Source organism: Caretta caretta, chromosome 20, assembly GCF_965140235.1.
Source record: "Caretta caretta isolate rCarCar2 chromosome 20, rCarCar1.hap1, whole genome shotgun sequence".
NCBI lineage: Eukaryota > Metazoa > Chordata > Testudines > Cheloniidae > Caretta > Caretta caretta.
The window spans coordinates 24,111,964-24,136,659 of NC_134225.1; the positions used below are offsets into that span (position 1 = coordinate 24,111,964).

A 24,696-nucleotide genomic window follows, 5' to 3' on the forward strand; every position below is an offset into this window, starting at 1 on the left:
ACCAGCCACCACACCCGCCAATTCGTAAGGGGCAAAATATGTCTCTGTGCACAGTCCAAGTTTGCAGAAGGCTGTGGAGCCGGGCTAAGGGGATGGAAATTATCCCAGGGTTTTAACAGAGCAGAAAATTTCTGCATTAGCTGCTCTGGCGGTACCCTGCTGAGCCGTATCATGAATGGGTATTTCCCAGCTTTGAGTAGTAAAAAAAGGTCTTCCCTTCCCCAACTTTCTCAGATGTCTGGGTGAAGAGCTGGCTCTGCTATTTTCTCCCTGATGTCAGTCCCATGGTGATGGCAGAACCCAGGGTTTCACTGCAGAGATTCCAAGGGCTTTGGCCAATTCCTCTCCGTCTGCCTGCATACAGCCCCCATGTGATGGGCAGAAGGCCCCCACTCCTCACAAAGAGCCGATCGTCTCTTCTTGGCCGCCTGTCCCAGCTCCCTGCAAACCTGCACAGAGCCACTCCTCCAGGCTCACCTTGCTCTCCCCTGCTGGTTTCCAGTTCAAGGAGCAAGGAAAGGCTTGAAAGAGGAGGAAAGGGGATCCTAGCAGCAGAAAGAAGGGTCAGGTCTGGATTTTTCCCCACCACCAGCTTAGACACCCAGGTAAGCATCCCTGCCAGCAGCCAGAAATCCTTCCTCCTTCCCAGCATGATGCCTCGAAGTCGCACTGAAATTAGCTGGTCCCAGTAACCTCCACCCACAGTGGAGTTAGCTACTGTTCTAGGGGGGTGGGAAATAATGTGCCCTGTTACTGACTGCACAAAACAAATAAAACGTGTTCCAGCCCTGCTGAACTTGTCTACAGCACCTGATTGATTTCCAGGCAACCATGGGCATGCTGCTGGCAGCAGAACATAATGGGGGCAGGGGGACGCATGCAGCTAAGGCAGTGGTTCCCAAGCTGGGGTTCGCAGAACGTTACAGGGGGTTCGCCAGAAAAATTTCAGTCATGGCAGCCAGGGGACCCCGGGCCTTAGAGGCAGCAGGTGGGACCCGGTTGCAGGGCAGACAGCCCGAGCCCCAGCGAGAGCAGGGCCAGGCAGTTTGGGCTAACAGCCCAAGCCCCAACGCTCTGCATGGGGCTGGCAGCCCGAGCCCTAGCGAGAGCGGGGCCAGGCAGTTTGGGCTAACAGCCCAAGCCCCAACGCTCTGCATGGGGCTGGCAGCCCGAGCCCTAGCGAGAGCGGGGCCAGGCAGTTTGGGCTAACAGCCCAAGCCCCAACGCTCTGCATGGGGCTGGCAGCCCGAGCCCTAGCGAGAGCGGGGCCAGGCAGTTTGGGCTAACAGCCCAAGCCCCAACGCTCTGCATGGGGCTGGCAGCCCGAGCCCCAGCGAGAGCAGGGCCAGGCAGTTTGGGCTAACAGCCCAAGCCCCAACGCTCTGCATGGGGCTGGCAGCCCGAGCCCTAGCGAGAGCGGGGCCAGGCAGTTTGGGCTAATAGCCCAAGCCCCAACGCTCTGCATGGGGTTGGCAGCCCAAGCCCCAGGGAGAGTGGGGCCGGGCAGTTGGGGCTGCAGCCTGAGCCCCGGTGGTCAGCGGGACCTGCAACCCAAGCTCAGTGGAGCTCAGTTGACCGGGGCAGTCAACAGCGTCCAGCAGCAGGAGCCCCACGGATTGCGGACGAAATTTAAACTTAAATCCCTGGACATATTCATTTTTAGGAGGCGGTTCACAAGATTTCACAATTTAGTGAAAGGGGTTCGTGAGCTGTTAAAGTCTGAGAACGACTGAGCTAAGGCAGGAAAACACAAAAAACCGTAGCACTGTGTTAGCAAGTTGCAACAGGATGTGAGTGCTCATTCTCCTCCAGCAGGGAGACACCAAGGAACCACACAACTCAGATTCCTGCTGCCCCCGCCCCCTCCCCAGCTCTGCCAGCAGAAGTTTCCAGGGAGTAGCTTCTTTGTTTGCAGCTTGAAGGTTTCCCTGACTGAGCAAATTCTGCACTTATCAGGAGAGAACTGCAAGCTGGGGAGCGTGACCATAGGCTCAGATGTGAGCTGGGCTGCAGAGGTTAGGATGACAAGACAGCAAGTGTGAAAAATTGGGATGGGGGATAATAGGCACCTATATAAGGCAAAGCCCCAAATATCCGGACTGTCCCAATAAAAGCAGGACATCTGGTCACCCTAGCAGAGGCGCTTAACATGTTTATTTCATTTTCATTAAGCACTTTGTATCATGAAGGATGGGACAGCAAGAAATTAAAAAAAAAAAATCAGAAAATTTCCCTGCACTGGCCCTGCAGTCGCCAGGCACTCTACACCAAGGTCCTGGCCTGCAATAGCTGTGAACGCTGCAGGGAAGCCCTGGCACTGCGATACTGTTACACGGCACTGAGGTACGGGCGCTGCAGCCTGAATGGTCATAATTACAAATAATATTTCACCTGTGTCTGACGCCTTTCACCCAAACTCCCTAATGACCTTTAGAGACCATATACACGCAAAAACACTAACATGCAGCTGTCTCTGGGGTGCAGGGCAGCAGCCGCAATGCACAACACTGGGCCAGGAGACTGGGACAAACCTTGGGCAGATTATCTTGGTGTACTTTGCCAGACCTGTGCTGCATTCAATGGAGCTTCACCAATTTATACCAACAGGGAGTTTAGCCCATGGGGGTCTCACAGAGAGCTCCGCCTGGCGGCTTTAATGTTTCTGTAGAGCAGACAGTACCTGGTGTTTCAGGGTCTCTGCAGTGATATAATTCTCAGAGCAGTTTCAGTACAAACCTCAGGCAGGACCCAAGTCAGGTGTGTCAAAGACCCCATGAGAGTTACATGCCCAAATCCCACCGACTTTGGACCAGAGTGGTGCACAAATCTCCCCTGGCCCATTTGAAAATACCTGAGTGAAATCTGGTTTCATCATCCTTATCCCCTTGTATTGCAGGAGATGTAGGTGCCGACTCCGTGGGTGCTCCAAGGGAAAAAAATAAAAATAAAAAAAGAGTGGATGCTCACCGCCCACCAGTGGCCACACGCCGACCAGCTCCTCCCCCTCCAGAGCCTTTTGCCCACCGCTGATCAGCTGTTTGGTGGCGGGCAGAAGATGCTGGGGGGAGGGGGAGGAATGGGGGTGAGAAGAAGCAGAATAGGGGGTGGAGCCTCGTGGGAAGGAGCAGGGTGGGGGCGGGGCCTCCACGCCGGGCGGGGCTGGAGTACACCCAGGGAAAGCTGAAAGTCGGTGCCCGTGACAGCTTCTCTAGAAGCCTCCACACCAGTACAGCTGCTCCCAGCTCCACTGGCGTCCACAGGCAACGCCCCCCTTAGGAGAGCAGAACACGTTGAGCAGAGCATGTGCCTGCCAAAGCGCACCCCCACCCCCAGACAGCCAGACATGGGGTGTGGTGTCAATACACAGCTCACGTTCCCGGTCTGCACTGGGCAAAGCTCAGCCTTTGCTCTCTGATGGAACATCCCATCTTCTTCCCCCACCACCTCAGGCTCTTTTAAGAGCCACAGCTGCTGGCCATGTTCACAGAGAATGGAGATAAGAGAACTGGAGGGTTGCACTACCCTCCTAAGTATCTCCTCCAGGTGCTCCAATTAGAAGCCGGGGCAAATGCCAAACTCACCCCTTTAGCTGGGCCTTCCCTCAACAACAGCAAAGAAAAGAAAGGTAGAAGGAAAGGGAGAGACAGGGGTGAGACAAGGAATGAAAGAAAGAAGAAATAAAGGATCATTTCTCCACGTGGCTGTCAGGAGGAAGGAAGCTGAGTGGACCCCGTGATGGATTTTATACTGTGCGTGGTGATTCTGGAAAGCATTCAGATGCTACAGCGTCGGTGGAGCTTGCAATGGATTTATTTTCTTTAGACGGATGGTTAGTCCAATGGTTATGGAACAAGGTACGGTGACTGCCCCAGACGTTTCAATAACTAACACCACGCTACAAGTGGTGCATAAGTTCTGCTATCTAGGATCAACTGTATCGGATAACTTAACTCTAGATAAGGAGCTGAATTCTCGAATTGGAAAGGCAGCTACCACATTCAGCCAACTGACAATGTGTGGGAGATAACAGAAAACGAACAGTGAACACCCAGATACATATCTACCAGACGTGCGTTTCAAGCATGACGGTGAGACCTGGACCACCTACAGCAAGTGTGAGAGAAGGCTAAATACCTTTCACACCCACGACCTTCGCCATATTCTAAATATCAAGTGAGACACCAAGGTTCCGGATGCCAAAATTGCCAAGTCTAATCACTACTCTGGACATCTTCACCGGATGGATGATTGACACATTCCAGAGGATCTCCTGTATGAAGGATCTGCAGATGCTCCGAGGCCACTCGGCCAACCTAGGCTCAGGTTCACAGACATTTGCAAGAGGGACTTGAAACCCTTCAAAATCAACATCCCAAGCTGGGAAGATGCAGCAGGGAACAGGCTACTCTGGAGTCAAAGAGGCTGAAGAGGGATGGTGGAGAGAGAATCATAGAATCATAGAATATCAGGGTTGGAAGGGACCTCAGGAGGTCGACTAGTCCAACCCCCTGCTCAAAGCAGGACCAATCCTAACTAAATCATCCCAGCCAGGGCTTTGTCAAGCCTGACCTTAAAAACTTCTAAGGAAGGAGATTCTACCACCTCCCTAGGTAACCCATTCCAGTGTTTCACCACCCTCCTAGTGAAAAAGTTTTTCCTAATATCCAACCTAACCCTCCCCCACTGCAACTTGAGACCATTACTCCTTGTGCTGTCCTCTTCTACCACTGAGAACAGTCTAGAACCATCCTCTCTGGAACCACCTCTCAGGTAGTTGAAAGCAGCTATCAAATCCCACCTTATTCTTCTCTTCTGCAGACTAAACAATCCCAGTTCCCTCAGCCTCTCCTCATAACTCATGTGTTCCAGACCCCTAATCATTTTTGTTGCCCTTCGCTGGACTCTCTCCAATTTATCTACATCCTTCTTGTAGTGTGGGGCCCAAAACTGGACACAGTACTCCAGATGAGGCCTCATCAATGTCGAATAGAGGGGAACGATCACGTCCCTCGATCTGCTGGCAATGCCCCTACTTATACAGCCCAAAATGCCATTGGCCTTCTTGGCAACAAGGACACACTGTTGACTCATATCCAGCTTCTCATCCACTGTCACCCCTAGTTCCTTTTCTGCAGAACTGCTGCCGAGCCATTCGGTCCCTGGTCTGTAGCAGTGCATGGGATTCTTCCGTCCTAAGTGCAGGACCCTGCACTTGTCCTTGTTGAACCTCATCAGATTTCTTTTGGCCCAATCCTCTAATTTGTCTAGGGCCCTCTGTATCCTATCCCTGCCCTCCAGCGTATCTACCTCTCCTCCCACTTTAGTGTCATCTGCAAAGAGAGCAAAGTGCAACCGGTCTCAAGGGCTAGTAGTGCCCCAGCTCCATCCTCGGGCCCTGTGCTTTACACCTGCACTATTTGTGACAAGGACTGTCACCTGTGAACGGGACGTCCTCAGTCACTTGTGATGTTGCAGCATGACACTCAGTACGAGAACTGCTTTGGCACGGACACCAGTCTTCCGAGACAGACGGTTGCGATAGACAGCTGGTGATCAACTCCTCTACACAATTCTGGCTGTGTCACTGAAACACATTTAGGAAACTAATAAAAAGCAACAGCCCTCTTTTTACAGGGCAGCGGGCTGGATTCTTAGCCCCTCAACTGCCCCTTTAACTGAAAAGCCAGCAGGTCTGAGGACTCTCCCAGCCTGAAGGAAGCCCCCGGTGGCATACGGATGGCACAGCTGGATCTATGCGCCCCCCTTGCAGCCCCAGGGTGTGGTGGAGGTGCTGGGGGAGAGCCTGGAAAAGGTGAGACAGCCATAGTGTACTGGCAAGTCAGTGTTCCCCAAAACACCCCCATGGGAGCCACTGCAGTTGCATGTAGGTTAGAGCAGTCCTGGTGGAATCTCTTTCCTTAGAAGTTTTTAAGGTCAGGCTTGACAAAGCCCCGGCTGGGATGATTTAGTTGGGATTGGTCCTGCTTTGAGCAGGGGGTTGGACTAGATGACCTCCCGAGATCCCATCAGAACCCTGATGTTCTATGATTCTAAGTTACACCAGAGGCCAAACCATCCCCCCGGAGCCCCAGGGGAACAGGAGGGTGGCTCAAAACCACCTCCCCCCATCTCAGCTGTACTGGACACCTCCTTCCCTCTCTTACTCCCCAGCACCTGGGCAGACAAGGGAAGGAGCCACATGGCACCATGCAGAGCAGGAAGCAACTTACTGAGAATGATGATGACAGTTTTGATGAGATTGATCATGGTCTCCTTGTAGCGGGGGTGGAAGCTAGTGTGCTTGGACATGCGCGTCATCTTCCGCTTGACATAGACAAAGATGTGAGTGTAGACGACCACCATGATCAGGAAGATGACCAGGTTGGAGAGGGCCCAAAAGGTCAAGTAGCTCCTGCTGTAGAGGGGCGCCATCCTGGAGCAGTTGCCCAGGTCGCACAGGCAGTGCCAGCCATAGGACGGGATGAGGCCCAGCAGCAGGGCTGTGACCCAAATGCAGATGATCAGGATCACCACGCGCTGGTTGGACATGGAGCTGTGCAGCTGCATGGTGAAGACAGTCTGGTGCCTCTCCACTGCGATGGCCAGCAGGTTCACCACCGAGGCAGTCAGGCTGGTGTCCAGGAGGCTCTGCCGGATGAACCAGGTCTGGAGGGAGAGCCCTGCTGTCCTGGGCCCCGTGTGGAACATGAGGAACATGTAGGCAATGCCTGCGAAGAGGTCCGCCGCCGCCAGGTTCCCCAGCAGGTAGTAGATGGGGTAGTGGAAGCGCCGGTTGATAACGATGGCGCTGATGACCAGCAGGTTGGTCAGGAGCACAATGACGCTGACTGTCAGGCCCAGGGCAACGACCAGGACGTCCTTGGTCCTCCAGTAGGAGGTCAGCTCCTTGTGGCTGTTGTTGTAGAAGAACCCCACACTCTCGTTGTAGTAGCAGTGCCTCATCTTTATAGTCCCTGAGGACAGGAGAGAGTCGTGTTAGTTCAACCACTAGCATGCAAAGCAGCCCCCGTTTACAGCCCCCGAGAGACACACTGAGCTAATACTCTACAGCCTGGTCGACACTGCACACAGCACTCAGTTGGGAAATCGTTTGCGCCCTCAGCGCCACGGTTAGGTTGACTGAACCCCTGGTGCAGACACAGGTAAGTTGACAGAAGAACTCTTCCATTGATCTATCACTGCTCGCGGAGAGGTGGACATACCACAGTGACGAAAGAACGGCGGCTGTAGCCAGTGTCTCCACCGCAGCAGCACAGCTCTGCCTCTCTAGCGTTTCTAGAGCAGACCGAGCCTGAGACACAGAACAGGAAACAGCGTAGGTAGGACAAACTTCACCATTTGCTACAGACACGAGTCTAATGAAAGTGAAATAGGGTGAACGAGAACCGGAAGCCATGACAGCCCTTCCCCCATGTCCTGTAAACCAGGTGCCTGCTTCTCCTTTGCCTCATGCAGTCGTTCACTGCAGTGCACGGTGAAGACAAATTGGGCGTCTGACGCTGCACTCCTGTGAGTGACTGCACAAGATGCTGGGCCACAGGGGCCCGAGAGTATTATCGACTCCAGGAAGAGTATGCAGAGGATGCAGCACAACTCCGGAAACAGATCAGGCCTCAGAGATTTGCCCTAATCTGATAAGGGATTCCTCCTCAGGAATATCTGCTTCCCGACCAAGCAGCTATGTGTGGGAGACAGAACTGCAATTGTTATTGTTGCTCCAGCTGCTCTACTTCAGAAATGTAAAATAAAGCACATAACACAGACGTTTATCAGTCAAACATCAAGCAAAAATCTGACAGAACCTTTGATTCCCTGCAGCTGTCACCCAACCCCCAGCACCGTGGCTCCTGGCTTGAGTGCACAGCTCTTAAATTGGTTGAATTTATTTTGCTACTTCTCCTTTGCCTCATGCAGTCGTTCACTGCAGTGCACGGTGAAGACAAATTGGGCGTCTGACGCTGCACTCCTGTGAGTGACTGCACAAGATGCTGGGCCACAGGGGCCCGAGAGTATTATCGACTCCAGGAAGAGTATGCAGAGGATGCAGCACAACTCAATGCCTGAAGGTAACTCCTGGCTGGTCCTGAACTCCACTCTGTTCCCAGGTCTTACTAATCCTTCCAGAGGGGGTGGGCGCTGCAAGACTAGTCTGCCAAGGGGCAGATGAGTACTGAGAGTCTGGGCAATCGAATCTCATACTCCAGGGTATCAGCTAATCCCCTGCCTGGGTCAGGGAGCGACTCTCCCCCTCCCCACACCCACGCTGAGCAGTCACAATTGAGCAGGAGCCTGAGCCAAAGCCACTGAAGTCCCTGGAAAGACTCAGGGGCTCCAGGTGCACTCTAGTGTTGGGAAAGGCTGTTCACCTTTCCTTGAAGCATCAGGTACATGCTGCTGGTGGAAGCAGGGTATGGGACTAGCTGGGCTATGGTCTCCAAGGTGATAAATCCTACACAACAGAAGCACATACCTCTTTCAGATTTTAAAATACGCTTCTCGACTGTCCTGTGGAAGCCCAAATCAGCAATCTGGGTGAAGTCAATGAGGATCAGGTGCCCAGAGCAGATGCAAAGTCAGACTAATGGAAGCTGATTTATTTGGAAAAACCACTAAACATTTTAGGGAATTATCCCAGTCGATGTCATGAGGCATTAGACCACTCACTCAAACAGTGACAATTATCAGCACAGAAATGGGTCTGTCATCTCTGGAAGAGGAGATTTACTCCTCGGGATGTTTGCATCCTAGGCTAAGCAGGGCTCGACCTTTCCTTGGACAGCAGAATCAGTACAGCTGCAGGGAAGAGTCAGCAACTACGCTTGCACTGGATTTCCCAAATGCCATCAGACATGCAATTGTGCATTGTACATCCAGAAGGGTACCCCCTAATCCCTCAGAACCAGAAAGTGACTCTGGCACGCAGGGACTGAGCCCAAGCAACAATGGGAGCTCCAGCTCCCCATATTCAAGCCTTGATTTTAAATCCCTCCAGCTCAGTGGTACTCAACCTTTCCAGACTCCTGTACCCCGTTCAGAAGGCTGATTTGTCTTGCGTGCCACAAGATTCACCTCATTTAAAAACGATGTGCTTACAAAATCAGACATAAAAATACAAGTGTCACAGCACACTATTACTGAAAGATTGCTTATTTTCTCATGTTTACCATATTATAAAATAAATCAATTGGAATATAAATATTTTACTTACATTTCAGTTTATGTTCACAGAGCAGTATAAACAAGTCATTGTCTGTATGAAATTTTAGTCTGTATGGACTTTGCTAGGATTTTTATGTTGCCTGTTGTAAAACTAGGCAAATATCTAGAGGAGTTGAGGTACCCCCAGGGGTACACAAACGCCTGGTTGAGAACCATTGGGAGTCCACCTGACCTCACAGGCCTTTTCATACTCCCCTCCCCTGCCTGTTACCCTTCCCTACATAGGGTGGGTTTCAGCTCTTCCTCACCACTGTGGGTACAAGAGTCCTCTCCTCTGGAGCTACAGCAATCCAGAGCAGCCTCCCTGCCTCTCCTCCATTATTTTCCAAAACAAATATGAAACAACCACTTTTGCCTTGGCCTAAGCCTCTTCGTCGTCGTCCCCCACATTACTTGCTGCTATTTAGCCATATGAGGTATCTGAGTTGCAGTTTGCAAAGGGAGAAGCTGTACAAGATGAAGGTACATGGCACCTAATGTAATTTCAAGCTCCATCATCATTTCCTTTTGCAGCCAACATCCCATGCTGAGTGGCAGAAAACATTTGCATTGGAGAAACCAGCGTTTGTGTTTTGCAGCTATTCAGAAGCTCTTCCCTGGCATCTGCCTGCATGAAAATTGGGAGTCAGCACCGCCCTGCAGTGGAGCGAAGGGTGGAGGGAAGCTCAGCTCAGAGCCAGAGAGAGGCCATTAACATCTGCCCCAATTTTTCCATTTATTTTTCCTTCTCTAGCACCTTCCATCTCAAGGTTCTAAGGTCAGGCTTATTAGACATGAACTCACTAATCCTCATTGCCCTCTTAGGCTATTGCTATCCCCATTTTGCAGATGAGAGTAATGGAAACACAGAGGGAAAAATGACAAGGAGTCTGGTGGCACCTTAAAGGAGGAGGAGTGTGAGCATGCTGAAAAACTCATGAAGCTGCAGAACTAGAGGGGCGGTCGCATCTTTTTGCAGGACATCAAGAAACCAGATCGTGATGATTAGGAGAATGGGTCGACAGCAATGGAGTGTGCCTTGCACCAGGAAAAGAATGTGAACCAGTCACTCCTTGATCTGCACAAGCTGGCAACTGACAAGAATGACCCTCATTTGTGTGACTTCATTGAAACTTCACTGAGATTTATTTGGGCATAAGCTTTCGTGCGTAAAACACCACTTCTGTTACAGAATGTCCAGGAAGATTGAAGTGCTTTAGCCAGTAGAACACTTCAATCTTCCTGGACATTCTAGAACAGATTTAAAAGTAGCTATACTTGAACAAAAAAACTTTAGAAACAGACTTCAAAGAGAAACAGCAGAACTAAAATTAATTTGCAAATTTAACACCATTAATTTGGGCTTGAATAGGGACTGGGAGTGGCTGGCTCATTACAAAGCAGCTTTGCCTCTCTTGGAATTGACACCTCCTCATCTATTATTGGGAGTGGACTACATCCACCCTGATCAAATTGGCCCTGTCAACACTGGTTCTCCACTTGTGAGGAACTCCCTTCCCTTCATGTGTCAGTACATAATGCCTGCATCTGTAATTTTCATTCCATGCATCTGAAGAAGTGGTGTTTTACCCACGAAAGCTTATGCCCAAATAAATCTGTTAGTCTTTAAGGTGACACCAGACTCCTTGTTGTTTTTGTGGATACAGACTAACACGGCTACCCCCTGATACTTAACACCATGCAAAGGTAAAATGGCTCACTTAAAACCATACAGCAAGCCTGACGGAGAAAGGAACAGAACCCCCATGAGTCCTGACTTGCAGTTCCCTTGCATGAGTCATTCCCTTTAATGAGGCCGCTACCCAAGGCTGAGAGCAGAGCCCAGGAGTCCTCATTCATGGTATCCCACTCCAGCAAACAATACTGCCTCCTTTTCCCGGATGTTTCAGAGTCTACCCACGCAGGACAGCAGAATTTGCTCTGCTCACAATATTGTTGGTAACCCAGTAATGAGGTTACTATAGCCAGTCCAACCTGGTTATCACCTGTGCCCCACCTGCCTCTCCCCACGCACCTTGCTAATTGTGCAAACATGCAGCATGAACTGGCCTGGAATTTGAAAGCACAACACAGAAGCAGCCAGATTCAAAAGCTCAGCTAAAGACAGTCTCTTGATCTATCCACTTGGGCCTTGTCTACACTGCCACTTTACAGTGCTGTAACTTTCTCGCTCAGGGGTGTGGAACCCCCCCCGCCCCCCGCCCATGTGCTGCAAGTTTCAGGGCTGTAAAGTGGCAATGCAGACCGTGGTACAGCACTGGGGACCCGCACTCCCAGTGCTGGGAGCTACTCCCCTGGTGGAGATGGTTTTTACAGCGCTGGGAGAGATTACACAGCCACGTTAAAGTGCTGCACGCTTAAACGTTGCTTGTGAAGACGTGTCGTTATACACATGGCTCCGATTCCCAGAGAGCCTTGGTGCAGCAGAAACATTGGTGAATTTAACTTATAATACTCCCCTACCTCCCTGGGGTGTGCTCATCCCCATTTTTACAAATGGGGAAACTGACGCACAGAGGTGTGGCCTGTCCCAGAGGTAGCCTGTGGTAGAGTCACAAACGGTGTAACCACAAGCCTGTGCTTCTCCCCTCGGAGCCGGCAGCAGGAAGCTGAGGTGTACGCCGACCTTACACACCACCATGCAGTCGTTCCAGGGCACCATCGGGTCCAACCACAGCTCAGGTGGGGTTGGGAGCCCATTACAATCTGCAAGGGCAGGGGAAATCTTAAAACAACTAAAGTCTTGATCAGCAAGAGGAAGGAAAGATAGGAAGAAAGATTAGGGATAGCCAGAGAAAACCACTGGAGATTAGGGATAGCCAGAGAAAACCACTAGAGAGCTCCCTGGGGGAGGATGGGGGGGGTGGGGGTGGGAGGAGTCTCTTAGGGAATGGAATTGGTTAGGGGCTCACACATGTTACTTAACACACCAGCAAGGCCGGGCCTGTAAGCATCTCCCTCCTCAGCCATTTGCAAAACCTTAAACCAGCCAAAACAAACGGGGAAACTTTAGCAGGAGAAATAACAATACATTTCTCTGCAGAGGGTCAGGCCCCTGGCACCAGGGCCCTGGGACAGAGGGATAAAAGGCCGTCAGCCATGCACATAGCACTTTATAACAGCTGTATGCACAGGAAGCAGGTTTCAAATACATTTGATTCAATCAACATTTTGCTGTGAAATGGTTTCAGTCTATCCTTATTTTTTCCATACTGAACAACAACATAGGTGCTTAGATACTATGATGAGTGCGAGACAGATCCATACATACTGGCCTCTAAGCAATATTCATTGAACACACCAACTCATACACCCAGCGCAGATTAATTTTATCAGAAGGATACTGAAAATAATAAAACTACACGTGTGTTAATCCATGTGGCATCCAGTTTCAGTCTTTTTCAAGCCTGAGAGACAAAAAGCATACTGAGATAATGCTGTCTTGAATTTCCACCAGATAATGGAGACCAATCGCATGTTGTTCAGAGGATTAAAATTTCAGCAACTACTTATAAGCAGTGCTCTTGTATTGCTATTGGTCCCAGACAGGGGTTGTCTCTTTTTTGTCAAGGTCCGGACTCCAGAGAAAATAATAATAATGATATTAATAAATAAATAATAAGAAGAAAATAAAAAGATTTCAGGGTCTGTTCAAAAGTCTCTGGTGGTCCACCTATTGACTACTCTGATCCCAGGCTTTTAGAGAGACAAGCTGGGTGAGGGTAATACCTTTTATAGGGCCCACTTGTGTCGGTGAGAAAGCTTGTCTCCGATAAAAGATATTACCACCCCCTGCTCGTCTCTTCAGCAACTATTTGACAGGCCCAATAAACTTTGCTATGCACACTGCATGCTTTCATGGTTCCCCAGGGAATTGCAAAAGTTTCTTTCCAGCAGCACTGAAATTGTATCAGTTTGCCTCCACTTCCCCTTCACTGAGAAAATCTCTGCAAGTGAGCAAAGCCTCAGTTTCTCTTTACTCAGCTGCATAAGTAGAAAAGAGACACGGTCTGTATGTGTAGTATCTAAGAATGGAAAACCAGTTTATCAGCATTCACCTAAATGATAGGGTCTTAAACATGGCTTCAGACAAACACCCAGCTGGAGAACATGGAAAGTTTCAGAGAGTTTTGCCAACTCCCCCTGAAACACAAGGAAGTTACGTTTCAGAGTAGCAGCTGTGCTAGTCTGTATCCGCAAAAAGAACAGGAGGACTTGTGGCACCTTAGAGACTAACAAATTTATTTGACCATAAGCTTTCGTGAGCTACTTCACTGCATCCGATGAAGTGAGCTGTAGCCCACGAAAGCTTATGCTAAAATAAATCCGATGAAGTGAGCTGTAGCCCACGAAAGCTTATGCTCGAATAAATTTGTTAGTCTCTAAGATGCCACAATTCCTCTTGTTCTTTATAAGGAAGTTACAGGTTAACCCTCGGCAAACCGGTGACCAGGGTGTGGTCCAGGTGCTGCCAAGTAATTGCTTCTGTTCCTGGGAGCTTCCCTGACATCTCATGCGCAGCTTTGCAATTAGGAAACTGACCTTGGCGCACGACATCAGTGGCGGAGATCACCACAAACCAGCATTATACAAAACAGACAAACAAAAGGCACCCAGCAGCAAGCAAATGGACAATCAGGCCAGTGCCATGATGCACAAAGGAGAGAGTCTGGTTCTGTTGCTGAGTGCGTGGCCATTCCCTTTCCAGGCAGGGCCTTGCAAAGCTTGGTGTTCACTTATTGGTAAAAAGAAGCTGCAGCCGACCATTGTTTATCCTCAAAGCCTCTTCCCCCATCACATCATCAAGAACTCATTATGCAGTTCCCTCCCTTTAATCACCCATTGCTAGTAACTGACCTTGTAGGCAATGCTGGGGAAGAGAAATTCTCACTCCATACCCACTGTCCTGTGGGATGTCACTGGGAGCTCTTCCTGTTAAAGAAGTGCACAGTGCACCTTATTTCCTTGCATCACATAGGAATTCCTCACCTGAGCTGCTATCCCTATACATACTTCCTCCTTTACTCTCACAGTTAAAGCTGTGACAGGTTCACAGCAAGTTCAGACTCATTCTTTTAACAAAAAATAAAAATGCCTACACATCCTGGCTTTTCATTTCTTAATGTTCAGTGACACTGGAAGGTCTGGGAAGGCATTTGGTGCACATGACTGGACCACTGATAGCCAATGTAGTATGGCAATGAGCAGCGATGAATAGCTGAAATTCTGCTCCAACTAATAATCACAATCAATACTGATCAAACCTGAACAATGGAGCTAGTACAGAACTAGTATTCTCCTCACAAATGCTCCAGTCCAGCTATTTGAACAGAGCCCACTACAATACAAACCTATGTTGTCAGAAATTCAAAAAGCCAATTTTTAAAAAAACCTTAGTCACTACAGTGTTTTACTCCAAAGAACGTTCTTACCTGAAAGCACAGCTACTGCCTCCAAATGTGACAATTAGCATTGGTCTCCCCAGCACAGAAAGACAGAGCTGCTATTCAGCAAGGAGATGGACGACCTCATCCCTGGAAGACAGAGAGAGGCTCCTCCAGGCAAGGAGGAGGCCTGTGCCAATAGAAAAGTTTAAGACAAATGCTATACCTCCAAAGTCTGTCACAGGCATCTCTGAAACACTGACTCCTGAGAGGCAACTTTGCAAGAGCTCTCTGCAAAGAGCCCATCCTTCTTTGTGCCCTCCCCTAGGCGGGCCTTACCAAGCCACAGACATCTGCCAAGCAGGAGACTTGATTCACCCAGGAACTGTAATCTGAGTCTTTTACTAGCTTGATCTAGGCTGCAACACCATTCTCTGAGCACCTCCACTTCTGGAGGCTCTGGTCTGGCACTGGAGGGGAGAAGTTGCTCAGATCTGCACTCGTGGCTCTGTGATTTTGCTCACTGTATGAATGGGCGCAGCGAACAGCAATTAAGGTGTGGGGGGGAGTTCTCTCCACTCCCACCCCCAAGGCCTCACCTAATGGTAACCTTCATTTCATTCGAGTGCTGGACTCTGATCCCTCCAAAATCAGGAGTGGTACAGACTGTCCTCCGGAGAGCTTCCACCAGAGGAACCAGCTGCTTTAGAGACTAAAAGAAAAGGCATACTAGTGGCACCTTAGAGACTAACCAATTTATTTGAGCACGAGCTTTCGTGAGCTACAGCTCACTTCATCGGATGCATACGAATAATAATAAAGCTCATGCTCAAATAAACTGGTTAGTCTCTAAGGTGCCACAGGTACTCCTTTTCTTTTTGCGAATACAGACTAACATGTCTGCTACTCTGAAACCTTTAGAGACTAAGACCAGCCCTGATGAGAGCAGCACACTAAGGGCAGCTATCCCACAGTGCAGCTCTCTCCATTTTGACGATAGGTCTTATGGGAAGGGGGGGTGATCGCGGGGCATCCTGGGTCCCTGCACAGCCTCCTCTCCCCAGACACTGATCAGCTCCAGGAGCTCAGCATTGCTCCAAGCAGGGGATCGTTTGCTCTGTGGAACAGCCATTGTCACCTGGCCAGAGGACAGGTGAGCACTTGCCAAGAAAACAGGAAGGGGAGTTTCAAAGTTCTTGGGGCTTTACGGGGGAGGGGTGAATGTCTGTTTACCTGGCATCAGAGCAGCAGAGCTGCTGACCAGAGTGGTCACCTCGGCACTGTGGGAGATCCTACGGAGGCTAAAAGCTCTGTAAACAGGAAGAACGTGTCTTCACTTGCACATCACCGCAAAAGCATCACCGGCAAGAGCTGTATGCCTCTTGTGGAGTGGGTTTTCTTTCTGCGGTGAAACTTCTGAGTTTCACCACAAAAAGTCATTGGCAAGCGTAGATGCTCTGACAGTTTTTCTACAAAAAACGGACTTTTTCCGCTTTAAATGGCAAGTGTAGACATGCCCAGAGGTGGTCTCTGCCCCAGAGGCAGAGCACAGGGCCTCACCTGGGACAGCTCCCTTTCCTGACTAACTTGCTCTGCTACAACCCCAATAAGAAAAGGAGGACTTGTGGCACCTTAGAGACTAACAAATTTATTTGAGCATAAGCTTTCATGAGCTACAGCTCACTTCATCGGATGCATTCAGTGGAAAATACAGTGGGGAGATTTATATACACAGAGAACATGAAACAATGGGTGTTATCATACACACTGTAAGGAGAGTGATCACTTAAGATGAGCTAATACCAGCAGGAGAGTGGGGAGGGGAAGAAAACCTTTTGTAGTGATAATCAAGGTGGGCCATTTCCAGCAGTTGACAAGAACGTCTGAGGAACAGTGGGGGGGGGGGAATAAACGTGGGAAATAGTTTTACTTTGTGTAATGACCCATCTACTCCCAGTCTCTATTCAAGCCTAAGTTAATTGTATCCAGTTTGCAAATTAATTCCAATTCAGCAGTCTCTTGTTGGAGTCTGTTTTTGTTGTAATATTGCAACTTTTAGGTCTGTAATCGAGTGACTGGAGAGATTTAAGTGTTCTCCCACTGGTTTATGAATGTTATAATTCTTGACATCTGATTTGTGTCCATTTATTCTTTTATGTAGAGACTGTCCAGTTTGACCAATGTACATGGCAGAGGGGCATTGCTGGCACATGATGGCATATATCACATTGGTAGATGTAAAAAGAAAAGGAGTACTTGTGGCACCTTAGAGACTAACCAATTTATTTGAGCATAAGCTTTCGTGAGCTACAGCTCACTTCATCGGATGCATACTGTGGAAAGTGTAGAAGATCTTTTTATACACACACAAAGCATGTAGATGTGCAGGTGAACGAGCCTCTGATAGTGTGGCTGATGTGACAGGCCCAATGTTCACGTTCCCTGACAGGCTGTGTGCGAGGATCCGGCCCTCACCCTCACCTTTATGCTATAATCCCACCCAGCAGCCTGGCTCTTACCAAGTGCAGTAAGGGAAACTGCCTAAGGGAGGAGGAAACACATGACCCCTGTGGTGACAGATTTAACAGGGGGAGGGGGAAATGCACCTCCTGCAGCAGGGGAGACTCACAGGTGATTTCTTCCCTTTGCACCTCTCAGTGGGAAGCTCCCATAAGGCAGACCTCACTTCTTAATTATGCTCAAATAAATTGGTTAGTCTCTAATGTGCCACAAGTACTCCTTTTCTTTTTGCGAATACAGACTAACACGGCTGCTACTCTGAAACCTTCTTAATTTCAGGAGATCTGACAGTGATTTGTTTAAAACAGAGAGAGAAAGAACACTGTGACTTGACTGCATGAGTGTCTTCCCAGAGGGAAACCTAGACCAGGTCTACACAAGAAAATTCGGTTGGTTTAACTATTTCTGTCAGCAGTGTGAAAAATCGAGGCCCCTGAGCAGCGTAGATAAGCTGATCTAAATCCCCGTAGAGATACCATTCGGTCCACGGAATAATTCTTCCATCACCCTAACGACTGCCTCTTGGGGAGGTGGGTTCCCTGTGCTGATGGGAGAACCCCTCCCACCAGCATACATAGCCTCTACACTGATGAACTACAGCAGCACCGCGGTGTCACTGTAGCATTTTACATCCTTATTCCTTCCACGTTTGTCTTCTAAACCACTGATCCCAGAGCCCCACTGTGCTGGGCATTGCACAGACAGAAGAGAAGAATCCCTGACCCAGTGAGCTCCCAGTCCACGTAGAGATAACAGGCAAAGGGGCATCAGAGGCAGAATGGAGAAGGGACTCCCAAAGCCAGGAAAAGAGCCCAGATCTCCTACGTCCTTGGTCTGGACAAACCATGGTGCCTCGCGCCAGGATCATCTCACTTTCTGTGTGCAGCACACCACCGAGCACAATGTTGGTGTTAACAAATCATAGCAACGTTCATCATTAATTAACTCAAACCCCACTTCATGGCGTTTGCAACTCCCATTCGTGTTCACGTTCCCCCACTGAAGAAAATCCCCAGTGACTTCCGTGTTATCCCACCCCGTATCACCCGTTCCCCTAGGGAACAATGTTCTCCCCACGTATAGCCTCAACTTCCCCCCTGTTGGCTAGGTTGTGGGGTCTGGGGGAGCCGGGCTGCACTATGCCAAGTAGGCAAGGATATCCACAGAGAGACTCTGCCACAAAAACAGGAGAGATAGCGACAGAGAGGCAAGATGGACCCAGACAATCAGTAACAGGGAGGGTGGCTCCCCTGCTGACAAAGGCAAGGATGGACAAATGGAAAGACTAGGGCAATATTCCCATTGGCTTCAATGGGAGAAGGATCAGGCCCTATAACAAGAAAACAAAATGTCTTCAGGTCCCTAGAGCAGTGGTTGTCAAACTTTTGTACTGGTGACCCCTTTCACATAGCAAGCCTCTGAGTGCGACCCCCTCTTATAAATTAAAAGCACTTTTAAATATATTTAACACCCTTATAAATGCTGGAGGCAAAGCAGGGTTTGGGGTGGAGGCTGACAGCTTGTGACCCCCCATGTACTAACCTCGCAACCCCCTGAGGGGTTCCGACCCCGAGTTTGAGAATCCCTGCCCTAGAGTCTCTCTCTGCTGCAGACTCCAAAAGGCCAAAATCACCGCAGAGAATTCTGCAGGAAACACCATGACCAACCAAAAATGAATGCAGAGACCATACAACGACAGGTGCAAATTCTGCTCTTGGGCAGCAGATAAGCAAGGCACATATTCTAGGCAACACTACATCCAGGCCTGTTCCAGTCTTAGGGTCCCTTGAGGAGATACTAGGAAAGGGGCTATGGACACAATGCATTAGAAGCTGAGAAAAGGCATGCAGGCCCAGATGCCCAAGTCCTTTCTTGGCTGAGCTGAATCTCAGGGACTCTGTCTCTCTTTCCAAAGCTCAGTCAGGCCGCCATGAAGCAGTTGGGGGCAGGCCCAAATTGGAAGACCTGGGATAATCAGAATGAAACAATTATTGGGACACTGGTGACATCAAGGCTGTATATCAAATTAAATACTTTATTGCAAATCAAGGAGGGATTTTTATCCCAAGGACACTGGCAGATCTCCAGCTCTGGACAACACGTGGGTGATCCCCTTTGCCTTGAGGGCCCTTTAACAAGACCCAGCTCTTCTGACAGGCTTTTCCAGCACAGTCGGGGTGCATGCTGAGTGAAATTCTAGACTTGCTAGTTCTGCAAATGTTTTTTTCTTTAAAGTGTTGTAAGTGCCGCTGTAACACCGAGGGCGGGAACGAACCTAGGATCTCTGGAGCTTAGTGCATGAGCCTCTACCGCATGAGCTAAAAACCAACTGCTTTAGCTAAGGGTGTAGAGCAGACTCATTTTCTCTCTCTCTCTCTCTCTCTCTCTCTCTCTAAGTAGTCTCAATGCCACTAGATGAGACAGAACACCACCCCCAGAAGGTTGTGTGGGTTACACTGTATTTCATAAACAGTTTTAAAAAACAGGGACAGCTTGGGGTGAATTTAACCAAAAGTACAAACTTAGAATCCTCCAATTATAAATAGTCTGCCCAAACACATGAAAGAGAACCCAGTTTTACTGAGTATTTACATGTTGGATATACACCTGGAAGCCTGCTGCTTTCTTCTAGACAGCTGTACATCTTAGGATGTTGTCTTGTTGTTTCTAAATCATTTTTTAAAACTGGTGCATCCTAAATTGGCCTTTCTCCAGAACCATGTTTACTCTGCTAGCATTTCTGCTTTGCATACTGCAGCACAATAAAAAAATATCGGAAAGGTGTGTGCATTGCAAATTCCCTCCAGTCCATAACAATAGAGATGAGCCAGGATCTGGAGTCATCTTGCTCTCTAAAGAGAAGGGAGGAAATCCACAAACAAGCAGCAGCAGGAAGAACAGTGTTACAGACATGCTAAACCAGTGGAAAAAAAACAAAAAAAAAAACGGGGCTTGGTTTTGCCTTAATTGGTTTGTGAGTTCCTTGTTGGCTAGTTTTTGGCTTGTAGCTTCTTTCTTTTGGATCAGCTCCTGGCAAGCAGCGGCGTCAGGGGTGCACAGCAGGCCCACCACAGTCCCAGACTGCACGCGAGGTGAAAATCTAGACACAGAGTGTTGGAGTTCTTAGGGGTCGTCTTGTTTCAGCCCCGTTTTGAAATGGGATTAGCTTGGTTGTCGGCTTATTGTGAAAGTCAGGGGGCTTATTTACCACCTGAAAGTTGGCAACTGTGCGTGCAGAGCATGGGCTGCTCTGGAGAAAGCATCGCAGCTCAGAATCCTAATGTGGGACCCTTGGTAGCTCTGATTACATGAAGAGGTGGGGGGGGGGGAGGGCTCTCAGATTCCACTGCAATCAGCAAAAACCACCCAGCATAACTGGTTTTAGATGAACTGTCAATGTCTCATTACAACAGAGCCACACCTTGGACATAGACCTGAAGAGTATATAAGGGTCAGGAGTGTGTTTGAGGTCCCGCCGGTCTGTGTCCACAGAGGATTTTCTGTACGAAGAACAGGACCATAGGAATTAGACGGGCTCGCACCAAGTGTCCAGCTGGACCTTTGTCAGGCTGTGTCTACGCTTGAAAGTTAATTCAGGTTTGTTTAAGCACAATAGCTATTCCTGAATAACTCCATACATTGGCCACTCTTATTCCGGAATAAAAGCGCTGTGTTCCTGTTTAGCTTGACCCAGGTCCAGCTACACCAGAAGAAGGCCCCACCCTGACCCACAAATGGAATTATTCAGCAATTGTGGAGTAACTCCATGTCTAGACGGACAGTGGCCAGGGTCAGCTGCTTAATAGGAAGGTGCAAAGATAGTCAAGAACTCAGTGCTCCGGCTTTTATAATACAAACTAATATAACAGATCTTGCATTTCTCTACCCCCTTTGTCAGAGTCTCTTAGACAATAGTTAACTAACCCTCACAAGCCGCTCTGTGAGGTAGGGAAGTATTATCTCCGCTTCACAGATGGAAGTTGGGATTTTCAAAAGGAACCTGACTCTTGAAAATCCCAGATGAAGAAAATGAGGCATGATGAGCTCAGGTCACTTACCCAAGTAAGTAAGGTCTATGACAGACCCAGGAAAGAACCCAGGTCTCCTGACTCCCATTCCTGAACCCCAAGGCCACCCTTCTTCCCAAGGGCTGCATTTGAAAATCTTCCACCAGTTTCCCTATCATTTGTTCACGCTGTAGTACATACAGGGCTCCAGCATTTTCAGCTAGTGCACTTCAGCGCCTCATTTGCACCACTACTTAAAAAAAAAAAAAAAAAAGATGCAAAAATCATTTAGCGTAGACAAGGCCAAGAAGACTAGAGGGACATTACAGGCCATTCCACAAATTGCACCACTTTAGTCTGATGGGTTATTCCAGTTTCACTGGCTCAGGGCAGGTTTTTAGCATGTTGTGTAGTTTTTCCTCACAGCCTACACCAGCAAAGCTGCTCAGTCGAGAGGCACTCAGTAACCTGATCTCGGAGCGGACTGCAGATGTGATCACATTCTGGTGCCCAGCAGAGAACCAGTGGAGAAATGTTTCCAAAAATAATAGATGTTTGCATCCCTTTTATTACTCTCTTATTTTTCAAAGCAACGTTAGTTGTTTTAATAGATTTTGCATTTTCAAACAACCTGAAAGCCAAGATTTTTGTTCAAGCCTCATAGCTGTGATTGTTCCTGTTCATGGCAAACTGCAGTTACCTACCACTGAACCCCTCTCCTGGAATCCTAGGAATGTTGGAAATCTCCTGGAAGAGGACCCCCCACCCCAACTCTCTACAAATAACTCAGCTCAAATGAAAGCTTCCCAAAGTCCAAATGGCCCTGGGATTCCCAACCCTAAGAGGAAGTCACAAATGCACCTTACCTCCTTAGGATAATAGCCAACCTTTATATCACCTTCCATCTGAAAGTGTTTTAGAAGTATGGGAATCACACCACCCACTGTCATTGAAATGCAGCTGCCTCTGGGGTGGAACACAGCAACTATTTGCCAGAGTACAATAGCACTGCATGGCAGTTTAGGACGGGAAGTGACAAAGAATGTTATGCTCAACTGTAACCTTATCTGCAATGGAAATTTGCTTTGGTTCCAGCAATCAACAGCCATCCATTGCTGTAGTTACTCCAGGACAAAATCCCAAGGACAGATGTGATTAGAAATTGCCTTGCCTGCACTTGGGGTTAGCACTGCAGTAGTTGCATCTGTGGCTGGTTTTGATGGCTGGAATCAGGACAAATTCCCATTGCAGACAAGGCCTAAAATTCCAGGGGGAATTAAGTTCAGCAGAACACAATCAGTCCAGATTAGAATCCGGTCACGATGATCTTGTTGGAGAAACTGTTGAAAGCACAAGGAATAAATGAGCATAAGAATGGACTGGACTGGACACGAGTGACTCAAATGCTGCTAGGTTCCTGACCCAGAGCCTTGTGACATCCATTAGGTAAGTACCCTAGGAGTGATTTAAAAAGGTGCAGCAATTTGATAGCACTTTGCACAATTCCTGGACACCCCAGCACCCTCTAAGCAGAAAGCATTTGTTCTGCAGCAGTTCAGAGGAAACAGAGCGGGGGGTGGAGAGGGTTGTTATTGAGGCCGTTTTGTTTGGAGACAGGATGGTCCAGGGGCCCTGCATCTCTTCTCCTAATTCACACAGGAAGAAGGAGATTATCCTCGGCAGGAGGGGGGCAGGGGGGAAGGCATTTTTGCAGGCAGAAGCAGCCCTTTGGAATAGGAGGGTAACCTGGCCCCTGCGTGATGTCATGTTATGGGAAGCCACATTAAGGTTAAGCTCAAGTTGGGTCACTGTGTTTATGAACCCGGACTCGGTTTTTAACCAAAGAGAATTTTATCTGGCACTTTGCACTATTGTTAATACAAACAAAACGAGGTGGAAGCTCCCTCTCTGCGAGCTGCATGCGGGCAGCCCTGGGCACCGGCTCCTTTCACTGGGAGGCTGCACCCTGCTTCACTCTGGACTTGGCTGCAGCCCCGGGAGATGAAGGCTCCCTGTTTAGCTGGCACTCACTGGAAAGGAAGGGAATCCGACAAGGACTCCACACACCTCAGTCTTTGCCTTTGCTTTTATAGGAATTCTCTCTGAAAAGCCATTTCCCCCAGGTCTCTGTTCAGTTTGGTGTCAGATGCCTGCCGCTTATGGCTGGAGAGTCACAAAAACTGTTTAGCATGCCTTTCTGCTTAAGTCTGGAAATAAAACACAAAATCAATTCCCAAAGGCCTCCAGCTGGAGGCTGAGTGGCTACAGCAGGACTGCAGCTTTATCCTGAACAAAGCACCCAACTCTAACCCGAAGTGACATCTTGCATCAAACTGCCCTAGGGCCAAATCCTGACCTCCTAACTCAGGCAACGCTCACAGTGAAGCCAACAGGATCTTTGCTTGACTAATAAGAATACCTTGTTCTTATATAGCACTTTTCATCAGCAGATCTCAAACCACTTTACAAAATACCATTATCCCCATTTTATAGATGGGGAAATTGAGAGGTGAAAGTGACTTACCCCAGGTCACTGAAGCGGACAGTAGCAGAGCCAGAAACAGAACCTCGGTCTCCTGAGTTGGGAATCGAATGCTCTAGCCACTAGACAGCACTGCCTAGTATATAGATATAGACTTCAGGATCTGGCCCTGTCAGTGGCAGGTTTCACTAGCATGGGTCAAAACATTTCACAGCGTTGCCCGCTCCATGCTGCAGCCCTCTCCCCACCTACAGGGCAGGTGTCAGGTGGCTGCAGCAGAGTGAGAGCCTCACCACAGCATCTGCCTGGAAGCAAACATTTTACAAAAGGGTTTGGAGTCAGTCATAAAACCTCCTCACTTGGGTCCTAAGGTTGCCAATCCTCCAGGATTGTCCTGGAGTCCACAGGAACTAAAGATTAATCTTTAATTAAATATTATGCCATGAGGTGAAACCTCCAGGAATCCGTCCAACCAAAATTGGCAACCCTCTTGGGCCCTGATCCTGTAATTGGCTCCTCGGGGCTCGGCACAGTGGTCTGCTTCAGCAGATCCAAATATAGGAATCAGGGTCCAAGGCTTTTCGTTTTTCACATGACAAGATTTCCAGGGGGCAGATTCTGATCTCCATTGTACGTGGAAAAGGCAGAGCTGCGATAGCTTCAATGGACGGTTTCAGAGGAACAGCCGTGTTAGTCTGTATTCGCAAAAAGAAAAGGAGTACTTGTGGCACCTTAGAGACTGTATGCATCTGATGAAGTGAGCTGTAGCTCACGAAAGCTCATGCTCAAATAAATTGGTTAGTCTCTAAGGTGCCACAAGTACTCCTTTTCTTTTAGCTTCAATGGAGTTACTACACAACTGAGACTTCATCTGGCCCTGTGACATTTCGGGTTTTTTCCTAAAAAGGCAGTCTTTGTAACCTGGTTTGCAATTCTCTCCCATTCATTTTTACACATTTGGTTCTTTTTTGTGCCATTTTGTTAACTTTATACTCCTATAAGCTTTGATATCAAGCATTTAGCCCTTTTTTCAATGAAAATAAACATAATCATAATTAAAAAC

The 24,696-nt window shown here is 48.7% G+C and overlaps 1 protein-coding gene across 3 annotated transcripts in view; it reads right to left on the reverse strand.

The window, feature by feature from the left end:
* The window catches only part of LPAR2 (lysophosphatidic acid receptor 2), a 29,201-nt gene extending 14,311 nt beyond the window's left edge, over positions 1–14,890 (reverse strand). The window contains exons 1-3 of one of the 3 annotated variants that reach the window (XM_048831966.2): positions 14,673–14,890; positions 14,098–14,172; positions 6,231–6,974 (exon numbers count right to left, since the gene is read on the reverse strand). In XM_048831966.2, coding sequence (XP_048687923.1) covers positions 6,231–6,963 — 733 coding nt within the window. In that variant the 5' untranslated portion in view covers positions 6,964–6,974; positions 14,098–14,172; positions 14,673–14,890. Of the gene's footprint in view, positions 1–6,230; positions 6,975–7,223; positions 7,531–14,097; positions 14,173–14,672 lie in introns of those variants that run through there. The other 2 variants (XM_048831965.2, XM_075121468.1) reach the window with 2 other exon arrangements.
* Between the last annotated feature and the right edge of the window lie 9,806 nt (positions 14,891–24,696).